The 13,378-nt window shown below is 52.5% G+C and overlaps 5 protein-coding genes across 5 annotated transcripts; 4 read left to right on the top strand and 1 right to left on the bottom strand.

The window, feature by feature from the left end:
- Positions 1–447: 447 nt before the first annotated feature.
- On the bottom strand, positions 448–2,483 carry N7509_006152 (cyclin family protein; the record flags this gene model as incomplete). The annotated part of the gene is made up of 4 exons (XM_056630789.1): positions 448–690; positions 750–1,289; positions 1,342–2,286; positions 2,472–2,483. 4 exons carry the CDS (start codon positions 2,481–2,483, stop codon positions 448–450), a joined length of 1,740 nt encoding a protein of 579 aa, XP_056490091.1.
- Positions 2,484–3,176: 693 nt separating this feature from the next.
- N7509_006153 (uncharacterized protein) lies at positions 3,177–3,455 on the top strand (the record flags this gene model as incomplete). Its single annotated transcript, XM_056630790.1, has 2 exons — positions 3,177–3,287; positions 3,336–3,455. The coding sequence occupies 2 exons, from the start codon at positions 3,177–3,179 to the stop codon at positions 3,453–3,455; spliced, it is 231 nt and encodes a 76-aa protein (XP_056490092.1).
- Positions 3,456–5,680: 2,225 nt separating this feature from the next.
- On the top strand, positions 5,681–7,673 carry N7509_006154 (putative C6 finger domain protein; the record flags this gene model as incomplete). Its single annotated transcript, XM_056630791.1, has 2 exons — positions 5,681–6,403; positions 6,477–7,673. The coding sequence occupies 2 exons, from the start codon at positions 5,681–5,683 to the stop codon at positions 7,671–7,673; spliced, it is 1,920 nt and encodes a 639-aa protein (XP_056490093.1).
- A 1,552-nt stretch (positions 7,674–9,225) lies between these two features.
- On the top strand, positions 9,226–11,016 carry N7509_006155 (putative DNA-directed RNA polymerase III RPC4; the record flags this gene model as incomplete). Its single annotated transcript, XM_056630792.1, has 1 exon — positions 9,226–11,016. One exon carries the CDS (start codon positions 9,226–9,228, stop codon positions 11,014–11,016), a length of 1,791 nt encoding a protein of 596 aa, XP_056490094.1.
- A 1,550-nt stretch (positions 11,017–12,566) lies between these two features.
- N7509_006156 (uncharacterized protein) lies at positions 12,567–12,875 on the top strand (the record flags this gene model as incomplete). Its single annotated transcript, XM_056630793.1, has 1 exon — positions 12,567–12,875. The coding sequence occupies one exon, from the start codon at positions 12,567–12,569 to the stop codon at positions 12,873–12,875; it is 309 nt and encodes a 102-aa protein (XP_056490095.1).
- Positions 12,876–13,378: the final 503 nt, after the last annotated feature.

A 13,378-nucleotide genomic window follows, 5' to 3' on the forward strand; every position in this document is an offset into this window, starting at 1 on the left:
AGTAGGCGCCCGAAGGCAAAACTGAAATTCGAATATGCTTCGTCACGGAGATAAATCACCGGCAAAAGAAAGAGGTATGTATCGTGAATGGGAAAAAAAAAGATGAAGAGAAAACACCGATGAAGAGAAACTGGAAAAGAAAGGGAATTAAGACGCCGGAGAAAGCAGACCATGTACGAAACGCCTCCCGACCATTAGACTCCTCGCGTCCGGCACATGGCGTCAAGTCATACCGATGTCGTGAGGCTTGAAAAGGGGTAGTAGTGGTAGAAAAGATGTGTCAAAGAAGAAAAAACGCCAGTCGGTATCCAGTTTCACTGTTCACTCCGGAACCCACCCCTAAACCCAGAAAGCAATGCTTGAAATGAGATATGAAAAGCGGGTAGTGAGTGTGTTGTGTGATACGCGAAGAATCAGGAAAGGTGTCGCTTGCAGAAAAGGAAAAGTTTAGTAATTCTCGGTACCGTCCTGACGGCGAGGGTTCTTGAGCGATGTTGGATGAGGAATTTTGAAACCACGATGGATTTCAGCCTCCACGTAAAGGGAGGCTCGCTTGAAGCGACGATCAGAGTATTTTTCGAAGATCGCCTGGTGATGGCGATGGGGGTCCTCACAGCACTCCAGAATGGTCGACATGACGTGCTGCAGCTGCTCGTAGAGGTAGCCGCTGTAGTATGCGTGGGCGGGTGTCTGTAGATAAGAGGGTAAGCAAGGAGTCAGATGAGCGTGATGGGAAGGAGTTATCATACCCAGCATCCCTTTTGGAGCATCAGGCGCGCCAGGCAGTGAGCGCCGGCGGCAGCAAAGCTCGGTGGCGTGCAGACAAATCTCTCATCCATGATGGTCAGCTCAAGGAAGTACTTGGCAACTGTTCGAGTCTCCAGGTCGTAGTCATCTGCCTTGCTAATGCGACGGAGGAAGCTCATTGGACCCGGCCATCCGAGGTCGAAATCAAGGATTGAGAGCATGAAGCGCTCGGCCTTTAGGATCTCGTCAACGTCATAACCACCATCAACCATGTAGACGATCTCCTGGACCGAGGGAGCAGTGATCTCTTCATATTTTGCAGCAATGAAGATGGCTGTCGCACCGACCAGTTGTAATTTACCGAGCGATACGATCTTGTGCGAAAGAAACCGATCAATATAGTTGACACAGAGAAAGAGGGTCTCTGGAAGCAAAGCGAATCTAAAGTGCACCTGCACGAGCCAGTCCATGAGGACAGATCGCATAGACCACTGAATCTCGGCTTGGTTGGCCATGTAATCAGGAACAGGAAGCATATCGATCTATGAGGGGGGTTAGCATCTGCAGAATCGATCAGGGAATCATGTCACATACCTCTTTCTGTCGAAGGTGCAAGAAGATCTCACTGCTGTACTCTGCCACCATGCTCGAGTCGAAGAAGTCTTCGAGGATATCTTCTTCCGTTCTTGAGTTGTCCACAATACCCTTTGCTTGGAGCATCTGGCGTTTGGTCACAGAGGTGATACGGGGGAAGATGACAGTCGTTGTGCCGCCGGTAGTATTATCGGCGCGTGAGAGATAGGGCGGGAGGTAGTCGACCTCTTCATCTTCCCAATCATCTGCCTCAGGCTCGGAGATGGTAGCTATGCTGTTGGAAGTTTGTGTGGTGGGTGCGGAGTATTTGGTATATTGAGAGGAGGCCTTGGTCTCTTCAGAGTCAGAAAGGGTGTCGTCGGATCCGGAAGGCTTGTGAACTTCCTCCCACTCATTGACCTCTACCTTCTCCAGATCAGACACGACGGGCTCGTCGACAGCCACTGGTTGCTCTTTCTGGATATTTTTCTTCTGGGTACTCTTCGTTTCGACGAGTGGTGCGCTGCGGCGGGCAGGCTGGGGGACTTCCTTGGATGATTCGCGTTCCGTGACAGGTTCGAGTTGATCGCGGAAAATGACATTGCTGCGCTTCGCAGATTTCGCAGGCTGGGCTTTTCCGGCAGGGTTTATTGGTTTCGCAGTTACATTGTTTAGAAGACCCTTGATGCCGGAGATAGAGATGGGACGTTGGGCGGGCTGAGCCAAGGGGGCCTTGCTTTCAGCCAGCTGAATGTTTGGTTTACCACCGATGGCCGAATCGTCGCGAGAGGCTCGAGCCATATCTTTCGTGTTGCTAACGTCGCCGAATGCTCGTCTGGCACCATTCTTCGCGTTCTGGGCGACGAGGCTGAGGGCAGGTGTCGACTTGTTGCGCTGGTGAATGACCTTGCCTGCCTGGAAAGACGGTGGGATGTTCTCGTCCCCGCGGACACGAATTCGCTGTGGCTAGATGATTGAGTTAGCATGGATATCATTTGGGCACGGTTGATGCAGTAGCAAGAAATTGACGAGTCGATGTATAGCATAGTTGAAGCATCACATCCACCAGCAACAATTGCGCGAAACCACGACGTGCAGGCAGCAAGATGAAAAGAATGAGCAAAGGGAGAAAAAAAAAAAAAGCCACATACCTTCGCATCCATCTTGAATCTCTGGTCCTTGCCGAGAAGACGATGGCAGGAGAGGGTGGTTGGGTGTGAAGGAGGATGATGAGGAGGAATTGGAATTGTTTATGTTTTGCTCTGTTCAGATGGAAAGGGCCGGGTGGACCCGCCTCCTGCGGTCATTGGTTCTGGGCAGCAAAACAAACACCACTCGCACTCGAAGGGGGCCAGCCCGTCACGTAAGGGTGTTACACCCTTGTCACTGTGGACAACGGTCGCTGGGGTTATATGTATGACACTGCCCTTCGATCGGGTGAGAAAAGTGTGGAGGTAGTTTCAGGGTTCAAAGAGAATAGTGGCGAAGAGTTGATGAGGTTAGTGAATTACTGTTTTTAGTGATAGTCACTTCCAATTCAACATCGAAGCCTTCACTGGTAGTGACAGCTTGGAACTTGAAGCGGCTCCCAGGCAGCCTCGTAATTTTACGTGACAGCATTCTTACCAAACGCATACACGCGCCCGCTATGCATCGTGTTTGCACCCTTTGTTCCCGCTTATGTCAGCCACGTGCCCTGGCGAGCTTATCGGCTTATCTATGACGTTGTCATCTTATGGTCACGTCTCCCTCGGCGATGCCATTTTTGTATTTTTACTCTAAATCAACCACTCCAGAGGTGAGAAAGTCACAAAAAATTATCCATGTTGTCGCGGAGGTCTTCTCACCCAATCCCGATGGTTTTTATTATTCTAACCCTCCCAGAGCGGCGACAATCGCCGCTAGGGCTGACGGGTGGCCCCGGACGCGCTAGCACGCGGACCCACGTGACCCCGCCGGCTGAAGCGGTAAGTGTTCAGTGCTCCAATGAGTATGAGTTGACTCTCAACTGGCAGGTTTGCGATTCAGCCGAAGCGCATCCGAACTCGCTCATCATTGCGACAAAGTTGGGCATCGTTTTTCCCGCTCCGAGCGGGCGGCGGGGCGCACCACATCGGTTGGCTGAGAGCAGTTGAAGGCGGATGTGAATTTTTGCAACTATCGGTCTGGACAACCCATTCGCTAGCGCACGTTCCCTACCCCGTTCTGGCCTTTTTTTGGTTGCGGTTCCAGAGTTCTGACTTGCTTTGTCGCAATTCGATCACATCAAGGGTGTACTCCGTACTCCCGTAAGCCTACAAACACACTTTATACACTCCGTAGAACAAACCCACCCCCTCCTTCTCCTCGTCCCCGCCGCCTTTTCATTCGAGGACCCTGCAACACTTGTCTGCAAGGTTCCAGGGAGAATGCTCTGTAACCTCTTAACCCCTCCTTCGTCTGCCACAATCCCTAGTTACTAGTATTCAAGTTCTCTCTCTCTTTTTTTTGCCCTCCTTCTCCTCTGGTCTTACGTAGGTCCCGAGGAGGGGTAAAACTCAGCCGGTGCAGATCATGCGAAACATGCTGTGACGGACTTTGGTCATGCGATGGTGGTCCTACTGAATTCCCAACTTATTTGACTTTTGAGAGGTCTTAAGATGATCGGCCCTGCACACCGTCTGCGGTCCACGTTTGATGTTCCCCCTCGGGCGACTACACCCGATGCCTCTCCTCTCCTCTCCTCTCCTCTCCTCTCCTCTCCTCCCCGCGCTGGAGATCTTCCCGGGCTCTTAAAGCATGGGAAACCGATCGCGGTATTCAAAAATTCGTTTTTGGCGTACTGGATTTTCAATGCGACAAGGGTGCGCTGGATCGCATGGGCACAACCAATGTCACCGGTGTGCGACAGCCCTGTCGCTCGGCCGCAGAACAGAAGAGGCGCACGCTGAAAACCACAGCCAGTTGTAACTACTTATATGGGCTTGCGAATTGGACCTTTTTTTCCCTTCTATCTCTCCTTGTAGTCTGTGGTCTTGTGTACTTGATGACTCTCATGTCCGATGATGCGGATGGCTTGCTCTTCCATTCCGAGGGGGAGGCGACAAGGTACGTACCTGGACAGGCTATAACCATTTGCGGAGTCCGCGCTGCCCGCCAACCCATGATGATTCATAGTCGAGCAACATTCAAAATTGCTCTTACAATCCCCGTTCGAGTCCTACCTCGAAGTTCTTCCGGGTTAGGTTTGATAGAACGCTCGGCGCAATGAGCATCCGGGTTGCGACAGCGTGCGCAATGCGAAATAGCCGGACCCGGAGGCTACAGCTCCATACATGGCAATCGCTGAAGGATTGAAGGAATTTTCAAAGATAAAAACTAGATCAGAGTAAAATCCATAATTCAATGTTCATTTTAGATACCTTTTGCGATCCAGTGGAACGGAGAGGGCATGCTGCGACGGGCGCCGGAAGCGCAAATCGCCATGTCACCGACCCAGACAGGCCGTTTTCTCGCTTTAGGTGAAACCATCGTACGCACCCACCTCAACTCTACACCAACTTCTCCCATCCCACCCACTCCGCCTTGTGTCGCCCTCACTGATGCTTGAGTATCGTCTCCTTTCCTCTCCTCTCCTCTTACTCTCCACTTCTATACTCTGGACAACTCTGCTTCTCCAGGCCTCCGCCTACCTAGGGCCACCGCTGACCTAGCCGCAGCGCTTCGTAGAGCAGAGAGAGAACCGACGACAATCTCCTCGCCCACCGCCCAACATCGCCCATCGATCACCCTATCGCTCGGTCTTTGATCACTCGGATATCTGCGACTGTGAAGGATACTATTTGGTTTGTCTTAGGTGCGTCAACGCTGCTCCCCATCCTGTTCCGAGTCTGCTCTCGTCGTGCCCCCCCCCCCCGTGTCGCCTGCTCCCAAGGTTGGTCGTGGTCGGACTCGGTTAGCAAACAGACCTCTGTCCATCCTGAAGTCGTCAAATCCATCCCTGTTATGATTGAGAACATCGGAACTAGCATTGTGCTGACTCTCGTGGTGGGTTCTCGTCTAGGTTTACCGACTCCTCCTCTTCCGGCTCGTTCTCGGTTCTTGCGACAACAGATTCCCCTCCATCCCCATCGAAAAGCCCTGCGCCAACACTTTCGCCCATCAACAACCCGGGGGTGGTCCATCCACCTGCCAATCTTCTCGATTCCTATATTAGTGGTAGGTTCGATGGAATTCCCCTCTTGCACAAGCCTTTCCTATGTCCTCCTGGTCATGGATCCCATCCTCCCGTCTAGCCGCCCTCTATCACACAGAAGCAGTGGGTTGATGCAGTCATCGCAATAGCAGCAGGGGACTCGTAATCATTCCGGACCTGCCCATCATGCAAGCGGTCCACCATGATGCGCTCTCTGCCTTCGCAGAGCAACCGGTTCTTGTGGATGGCTCATCCCGGGACCTGTCGCTTAAGGGCCCCGTCCCCAAGAACGTCGCCTTCGAGTTACTATTGGATGAGAACTCCAAGGTTCGAGCCCGTATCCCCATGCGCGTTCAAATATACCCTCATGATACGACGGATTCCATCGTGACCACGGTCAAAAATTTCTATGGCATCTACGACGGCACCGCCAGTGGGGTGAGCTTCGAGGATGAACATGGAATCACCCTCATCGCAAGGTATGAAAACCTCAAGAGTAACGGAACAGTATATGTTCGAGTCATTCCCATTCAACCCTATGGTGAATTTTACGGTGGTTATTCCGTTGAGCGCAAGCGACCCAGCTTAGGCGAACCTTTTCAGATGGCCGATGGCGTTGCACCAATCCTTGAACAGCCACCGCGACCATCATCGCGGCTGGCAAGGAATCGCAGTGCCTCTCCATCTAACCGAAGCCTTCGCAGCGCCTCTCAGCACAAGTCGGTCTCTCGTAACGGCATCAAAAGTCGGGGCTCGAGCCATGCTGGCTTCCCTGATGATGACGGCCTAAGCGACAGCGAAGGAAGCTTATCCCGCCGGTCTCGCGGCGACGCCTTCGCTAGCTCTGAAATAAGTATGGAGAATATACTACAAGATGGTCGTCGCAAACGTCCCAAGTTTGACAGTTCGGTAAGCGTGATCAATCTTGTGCGCTGAGGTTTTTTTTCTTCGCTTGTTCGACTAACAAGTTTCTTCATTTTAGGAACTCCCACTTTTCGTTCCTCCACAAGTCCCTCTAACTACCTCTACCTCCTCTATCTCTCCTCAACGTCGTTCCATCGGCCAAGAAGGTGCCGGCTCACCTTTTGCTCGCCCTACCCACCGCCCATACAACTTCCAGCAAGCGCTGCCGTCGCCACAAAGCTATGGCCACAGTGAATATGGTGTACAATCAGCACGTAATGGTGTATATGCGACGCCTATGGTCCCAGACCATGCGCACCGTGTACCATATAGCAATTCTGCTCCGCGAGTGAGTGGTCCTGGCATTCTGCCTACTCCAGACCCCACTATCGCCAGCTGTATTTCCGACGAGGACGTCGCTATGCAGCTAATCCGCCTCGGCGATGCCTCCAACTTCTCTCATGGCCGCACCTCGGCGTCAACATTGGACGATGCTTTCAGTGGCGCTGCCGACGCCGCCTCTTCCACTGGCGCAACCAGCGAAGGCGAGGACTTTAGCGAGGACGAAGATGACCTGCCTGCCCGTCGCAGACTTGAGTCAAGTCCCATGCTTCCGCCGGGTACCATCAAGCGCCATCACAAGCGCTTGGATGACATCCTTCCCAGTGCTGACAGCAGTGACCACAGTTCTGACGGTGCCGATGAGGGCATTAAGAGCGAAGCCGAGGATGACATCTTGTATAAGGAGTTTGCTCCCAAGGCCAAAAAGCCCAAGAGCCGCCCAATGTCTATCAAGCCTCGCAGTAAGCCTGCGCCAAAGCCCATCAAGACCAAGAATGCAGCGGCGCCTGTCTCTCGCAAGCCTTCTGATAAACCAGCTGGGCCTGTTGCCCCTCTCAGCCCCAACTCTGCCCGCAAGGTCTCCGGTGGCTCCGTCAACTTTCAGCACCAGCTCGGAGCAGATGAAGAGGATCTCTCTACCAAGCCTCGCTGCCAACGCTGCCGTAAGAGCAAGAAGGGCTGTGATCGTCAACGTCCGTGTGGACGTTGCAAGGATGCCGGAATCGGCATCGAAGGCTGCGTCAGCGAGGACGAGGGCAATGGTCGGAAAGGCCGATATGGACGCCACATGGGTGTCCCGGTCAAGAAAAACGGCGATGGCGAAGAAGAAGAAGATCTCTCAGACGACGGCCACAGCCATGAGCATGAGCATGAGTTCCCGCCGATGCCAGACACACCGCTGGTAGGCGTGGACAACAAGAAGCGAAAGCGCTAGTTGTGCATCTTGGTCATTCTCCTTCTGCCTGTCAGGCTCTCTCACTGAGAGGAGATGACCCCACTTCTGTCATCCCGCAATTAAATACTCTCCCTCTTTCAACCTCCAATCCCACTCGGCATGCCATGGCATCAGTGTTGGTACCACCTCACCAACACACCATCTCTCCCTCTCTATCTCTCCTTTGATATTACTCTGGCTGCCGAGTATCCGACACTCCTTATACCTCCTACCCTGACACGCTCTCTTTCCGGGCTTCATGCCACTGCTCCCGAATTTTGATTATACAAAGTCCAGCGGGTTGATCTGTTGTCTGTGTCCATTCGGCGTTCTTCGTGTTTGCGGCTATTTGTCTTTTCTTCTGTCACATCCATTTTCACTCTTTCAAACTCAATGCTACAAAACCCTTGAGCATCTTTGCTAATTTCATGTCAAATTTTTTTGTTTTGTGGTGGGTGGGATTTTATACTGACCGAACACTGGGAGATATATACTTCCGGAATGGGCCAGTTAACCCAAGGGGTCGCACGATGTTGTATAAGATGCCATGGGCTTTTGTTTTTTTTATGAGTAGTAGCTTGGGAATGAATTGTGTTTTTTTCTATCAGTTTCATTGTCTATTTTTTGTCTAATTCAGACTTCCAACTTATCCTTCACATTCACTACTTATGCTCTGGTCGTACCCAAATCACGTGACTCAATCAGCGGTGAACGGGCGGGCAAATCAAGGGATAAGCACATGCCTGCATATCATTGGCTGGATATTTTATGTATGCTCTAACCTCGGGAGGCCAGGGTAGATATACTCGTACGAAAATTTGGACAAAGAAATATGACCTGCAAGATTGGACTGTTGAGACAGCCTACTAGTACTAGTACCTAGTAGTCCACGCCACCGCCATCGGTGTGATGGTAGTGTGCGACAAAGCGCCTCCTGTAGCACCCACTGGAACAAAAGGTCAAGTTCGCCCGAGTCTAGACCGGAGTTTTGGATTCCGCTCGACTTTCTCTAGAACCTGAGCATTGCGAGTACATCGAGGTCAATTCCCTTGCAAAGTACTTTCAGACATGTGCAAACAGACTTTTGTCATTTCACGTGCCGGGTCAGACTCGAATAGGTGAGGTGAGTTGGACAAACTCAGATATTGCAAAGTACAAGCGAGCGTTCCAATTGCGTGAAATTGATGTCATAAGAGGGAAATTCGATCAACCATCATTTTCACTACTCCCACTCAATATTGCCTGCGATTACTGTTCATTCCTGGCCGATAACGTCTGTCTGACCTGTGATAGAGAATACCACGTGACCAAGGCGGTGTAAAGGCCCCGCAACATTTTTGAGTCGGATGAAGAGCTCGACTTTTTGCTAGAATTCACGTTTCAACATAACAAGTCACTCTACGCTGTCTGAGATTGTTTCTGACGATTCAATCAAAGCTCCCAAATTGATACGCCCAAATAACCAGCCTATGCGCTAGAAAGTTTCTCCGACAAAACCTTGCCCTAAGTAGCGGGGCGCCAACGGCGTCTTGCTTGCACCGAGACAGCAATTATGCCTCCCAAACCGGCTGCTCGACGGCCTGCCGCCCAACGATCAGAGCAGGCTGAAGGCAGTGCCTCAGCTGCTGCCGACGCTCCCTCTGCTCAAAATGGACCCGCCCCTACCGGCCGACAACCTGTACAGCGATTACAATCCTTGAAGAAACGCGAGTCTTCCGGAAGCATTCCAGCCACAGGCCGATCTCTCTCGAATCTCCCCGGCGAGCCAGCGAAACCGGTCCTCAAGTACCAGCCGAAGAAGGGTGTTCAGCGCCGCAGCAAAGAAGATCGAGATGCCATGGCGAAGCTTGAGCAGGAACGGCATAATGAGCGATTGAAGGAAGCGGCTGCCATTCAGCGCGGGCGAGGTGGTAGCCGAGGTCGCGGGGCTTTCCGTGGTCGTGGCGGGCCTGTTGGTACAGGTGGATTTGGACCTCAGGGCGGCGCTCGGAGAGGTCGTGGTGGGAGTTCGTTTGGACCGCGCTCTTACGACCGGTCTCAGACTCGCTCTGTGTTTAGCGCTGGTGTTGGCGGTAGCAGACCCCCCGCAGATGATTATTACTACGACTCAGATGATGATGGTGAAAGCGGGATTCGCATTAGCATTGATCAAATCGGTCTTTCTGATGACTCGGACTCGGACTTGCCCAAGGATGCTAAAGGCAAGCTGCCTGCCCGTAGTAGGGATCCAGAGCTTAGGGGCCTGAAGCCTGTTCGTGTGCAGCGACTTGAACATGAGGAGCGAACTATTTCTGTGAACATGGAGTCCAGCACAGCTCGAACGGATGAATTGCGCAAGAAGGCCGAGAAAGAAGCCAAGATCGCACAGGGAGAAGAAGTCACTCCGGAACAAGAGGAAGAACCTCGTGTCAAGGCCGAGCCCGTCGACGAGGACACAACAATGCCAGATGTGGTACCAGTAGAGGATGATGGGTTCCTCCCCCAACAAAAGGTGCGCGTGCGGAGGAAGGTCTCGGATCCCCAATCCTCCCCCGTGAAACCAAAGGCTAAGGCTCCAGAGACCCCGAAGGTGAAACGAGACCCGCGAGAACTCCTCCGCACCAAGGAGGAGATTGATGAATACGACCGTCATCTGGACGATTTGGCTCATGTGCGCGAACTCTTCCGCGAAGATGAGCCAGAGAAAAGCCCAGAATCAGTGTCGACGGAAACAGCAACGCTTGAACCCACCACCGAGAAGACTCCTGCTGCCGATGAGGACACCGATACTGCCACGGAGGGCCAAGACGAGAGCGAAAAGCAAGAAGCGGAAGAGGACAAAACCCCGAAGAACCTCGTGGGCCAGCTTTTCCTCATGCAATTCCCACCTATGACGCCCAACCTCATCGTTCCTGGTTCTGAAAACCCACCAGCTGCAGAGCCGGCTGCAGAGCCGGCTGCAGAGCAAGCCTCCGAGACAGCCCCGGGGGCAAACGACACACAAAATGAGGTCAAGCCCGAGGGCGACGTTGAAATCACGGACGTTGATGCTCTCCCTCAGACCGAGACGCCTAAAATCATCACAGCTGCTACGGATTGGTCCCTGCCAGCTGGCAAGGTGGGCAAATTAAATGTTCACAAGTCCGGGCGCATTACTATGGACTGGGGCGGTGTTAGCTTTGAGCTTGATCGGGCAGCAATGGTGGACTTTGTACAGGAGGCATTGATTGTTTCCTCATCAAATGATGATCCTGATGTGAAGAAGGAGGCAGAAGAAGAAGAAGAAGAGGAGAACCGGGTCTGGTCCATGGGTCAGCTTTGCGGCAAGTTCACTGTGATGCCGAACTGGGACGATATGCTTTGATGATCTCTTTTAGCTTTGATAGCGTCTAAGACGCATGAATAAAAGAAATGATGATAGACTATGGATATCTGAGGATTGCCTTGCAACCACACCTTCATTCGCTGGACATACGATTTTTTCCTACTCTAATTAATGAGAGATCTGATATCTCGATAGAGCCTGAGGTTTACCGTTCTAATGACTAATATGTAAGCTGGTGAGACATTTACGTTGTCTCGTGCGGAGTAAAAGTCAATACTCAAGGTCTAACGAATACCAGAATAGAAAAGCAATATACAGAGTGATTTCAACTCTCACGCGGAATGCTGATCCAACCAGATCTGCGACACCGCGTGATGATGGCGAAGCACCGCTAGAATGCAAGCTGCACCTGGAGGCGTGTTCTATGTATAGCGTCCTATGGTATGGGCGAGCCAAGAAATCCAGCCCCGGTCGGAGTCAGAGCTTGATTGAGGGCACCTGCAGCAGCTTGCTAGACCGAGCAGCAAGCTCGCGACCAGCAGTTCACAGCTGGGTAGCGGCCACAGTCAGGGGGCCCCCCTGCCCCCCCCCCCCTGAGAGGTCGAGAGCCCGGCCGTTCGCACGTCCTTGCATCACATCACGGCTTGCCGTCGGGATGTCTGGACTTTATGACCCACTGTTGGTTGGGTCTTTCGTTGCGATCGACAGGTGGGTCAATGGAGCAGAGGAGGGAGAGGAGAGGAGAGCAGGCTTCAGTCGAGGGTGGGCAGATCTAAATCAGGCTGGGAGGTCATGAATAGGATCATGCTTAATGGCGAGATGCGTCATTAGTGATGATTGCAGGGAGTAGTGTATCGGGAACCAGGCCGGTCTCTAACAACAAGGCGGAGTTGGTTACAAGGAGAGCAAGTGCCAAGATCTTCTCTCTCTCCAAGTCGCACCATCCAAAGCCAACGGGGGAAGGAGGAACCTTGCCGAGAGTTGACCAATGAGAGGCCAGAGAATAAAGTGTGCCATCCCCCCCCACAGGAACCAAGGCCGATTCCACGGTTGAGACCCGCGCTACTCCATTCACGGCATATTAATCTCGCTTTTTTCCCTGACTCCCTGTTTTTTGGGAGGTTGTTTGTGCTCTTGTTTGTGCTTCTCTCCTTCAGAGGACTTCCACTCCTCACGACATTCGCTTGGCCTCGCTTCTTTGCTGACTGCGTTGCTGTGTCCGTTGAGGCTCTGCCCCCTCGTCTTGTTTTTCGACTTTTGGCCCCCCTATTCCCACAATACCAACCTCCTCCACCACCACCACCACCACCAACCTACCCGATATCCATCCCCTCCAATCGGGCCTGATCATATATATCTCTCCTCTCCCAGCACGACCGCTACATCTCCTCCGGCGTGTTCATACTGTACAGCACCTGCATCACGTCTCACTCCACCGGTTGCCTCGCCAACTCGCAATTCGCAAGATCTCCACGACAGTCCTCCTTGGCGTTGCTTGTTTCGCAACTTCCCCTCCTCCAAGGCCCTCGCCCGGCCAACGCGAGTCCCCTTGAAATACGCACTGTTCCGCGCACATAACAATCCACACCATGAGGCCTGCCTATCTCCTCGTGGCCCTCGCTCCGGCCGTCCTCGCCGAGTCGCAACCGCACCCGCAGCCACGCGCCAACGATCTTATCGCGGACCTCGCGCAACGCTCCGCCGTCGCATCAATACCGGAATTTGCTCCACGCGAACAGCTTGTGCCTCTTGCTGATCCTTTGGATACGACTCTCACCCGTCGCAGCGCGAGGCATGTGGTGCAGGCGCGTAGTGAGGGCTCCCTCGGTCAAACTCCGTGGATTGGATGTGCCATCGGATTGACCTGCACTGCTCTTGCGGCCGTCATGCTAGGCTAGTCCTGCACGGTGTCGATGAAAGGCTACTTCTACCTTTATTTCCGTCCACCATGATTACTCGATTTTTGCTTTCATTTCCTTCCTCCTCAACCTCTTCGATTCTGAACATTACCGACATGACACGTGAATACGCGCACCCCGAACTTACCTCGATTTAATTCGGCCGATCTTGAGTCGACCTCCTTCTCTTCACCTTTTACATCTACCTTTCACCCTTCTTCTACCCTTCCCTACCTTCAACCATTTGAGTCTTCTTCAGCGACTTTTGAGCTATTCTGCATCCACGACCCAGTCACATCGGGCGTGGGCATTCATCATATTTTTTCTGAGCACATTGCATTCCCGCTTAGCGGAGTATAGAGCTGCATGTTGTACATGATACCTGGAGCCTTTTTGTGTATACTGGACGAGATTGATCACCTGTGTACAAATGAATTCATCACATTCATACATATTATTACTTTTTTTGCTATAATCCCACGTAGTACGGAGTGTGTAAGGCC

Source organism: Penicillium cosmopolitanum (assembly GCF_028827165.1).
Source record: "Penicillium cosmopolitanum strain IBT 29677 chromosome Unknown utg000006l:49.0-5199605.0:1.0-5204138.0, whole genome shotgun sequence".
Taxonomy (NCBI): Eukaryota; Fungi; Ascomycota; class Eurotiomycetes; order Eurotiales; family Aspergillaceae; genus Penicillium; species Penicillium cosmopolitanum.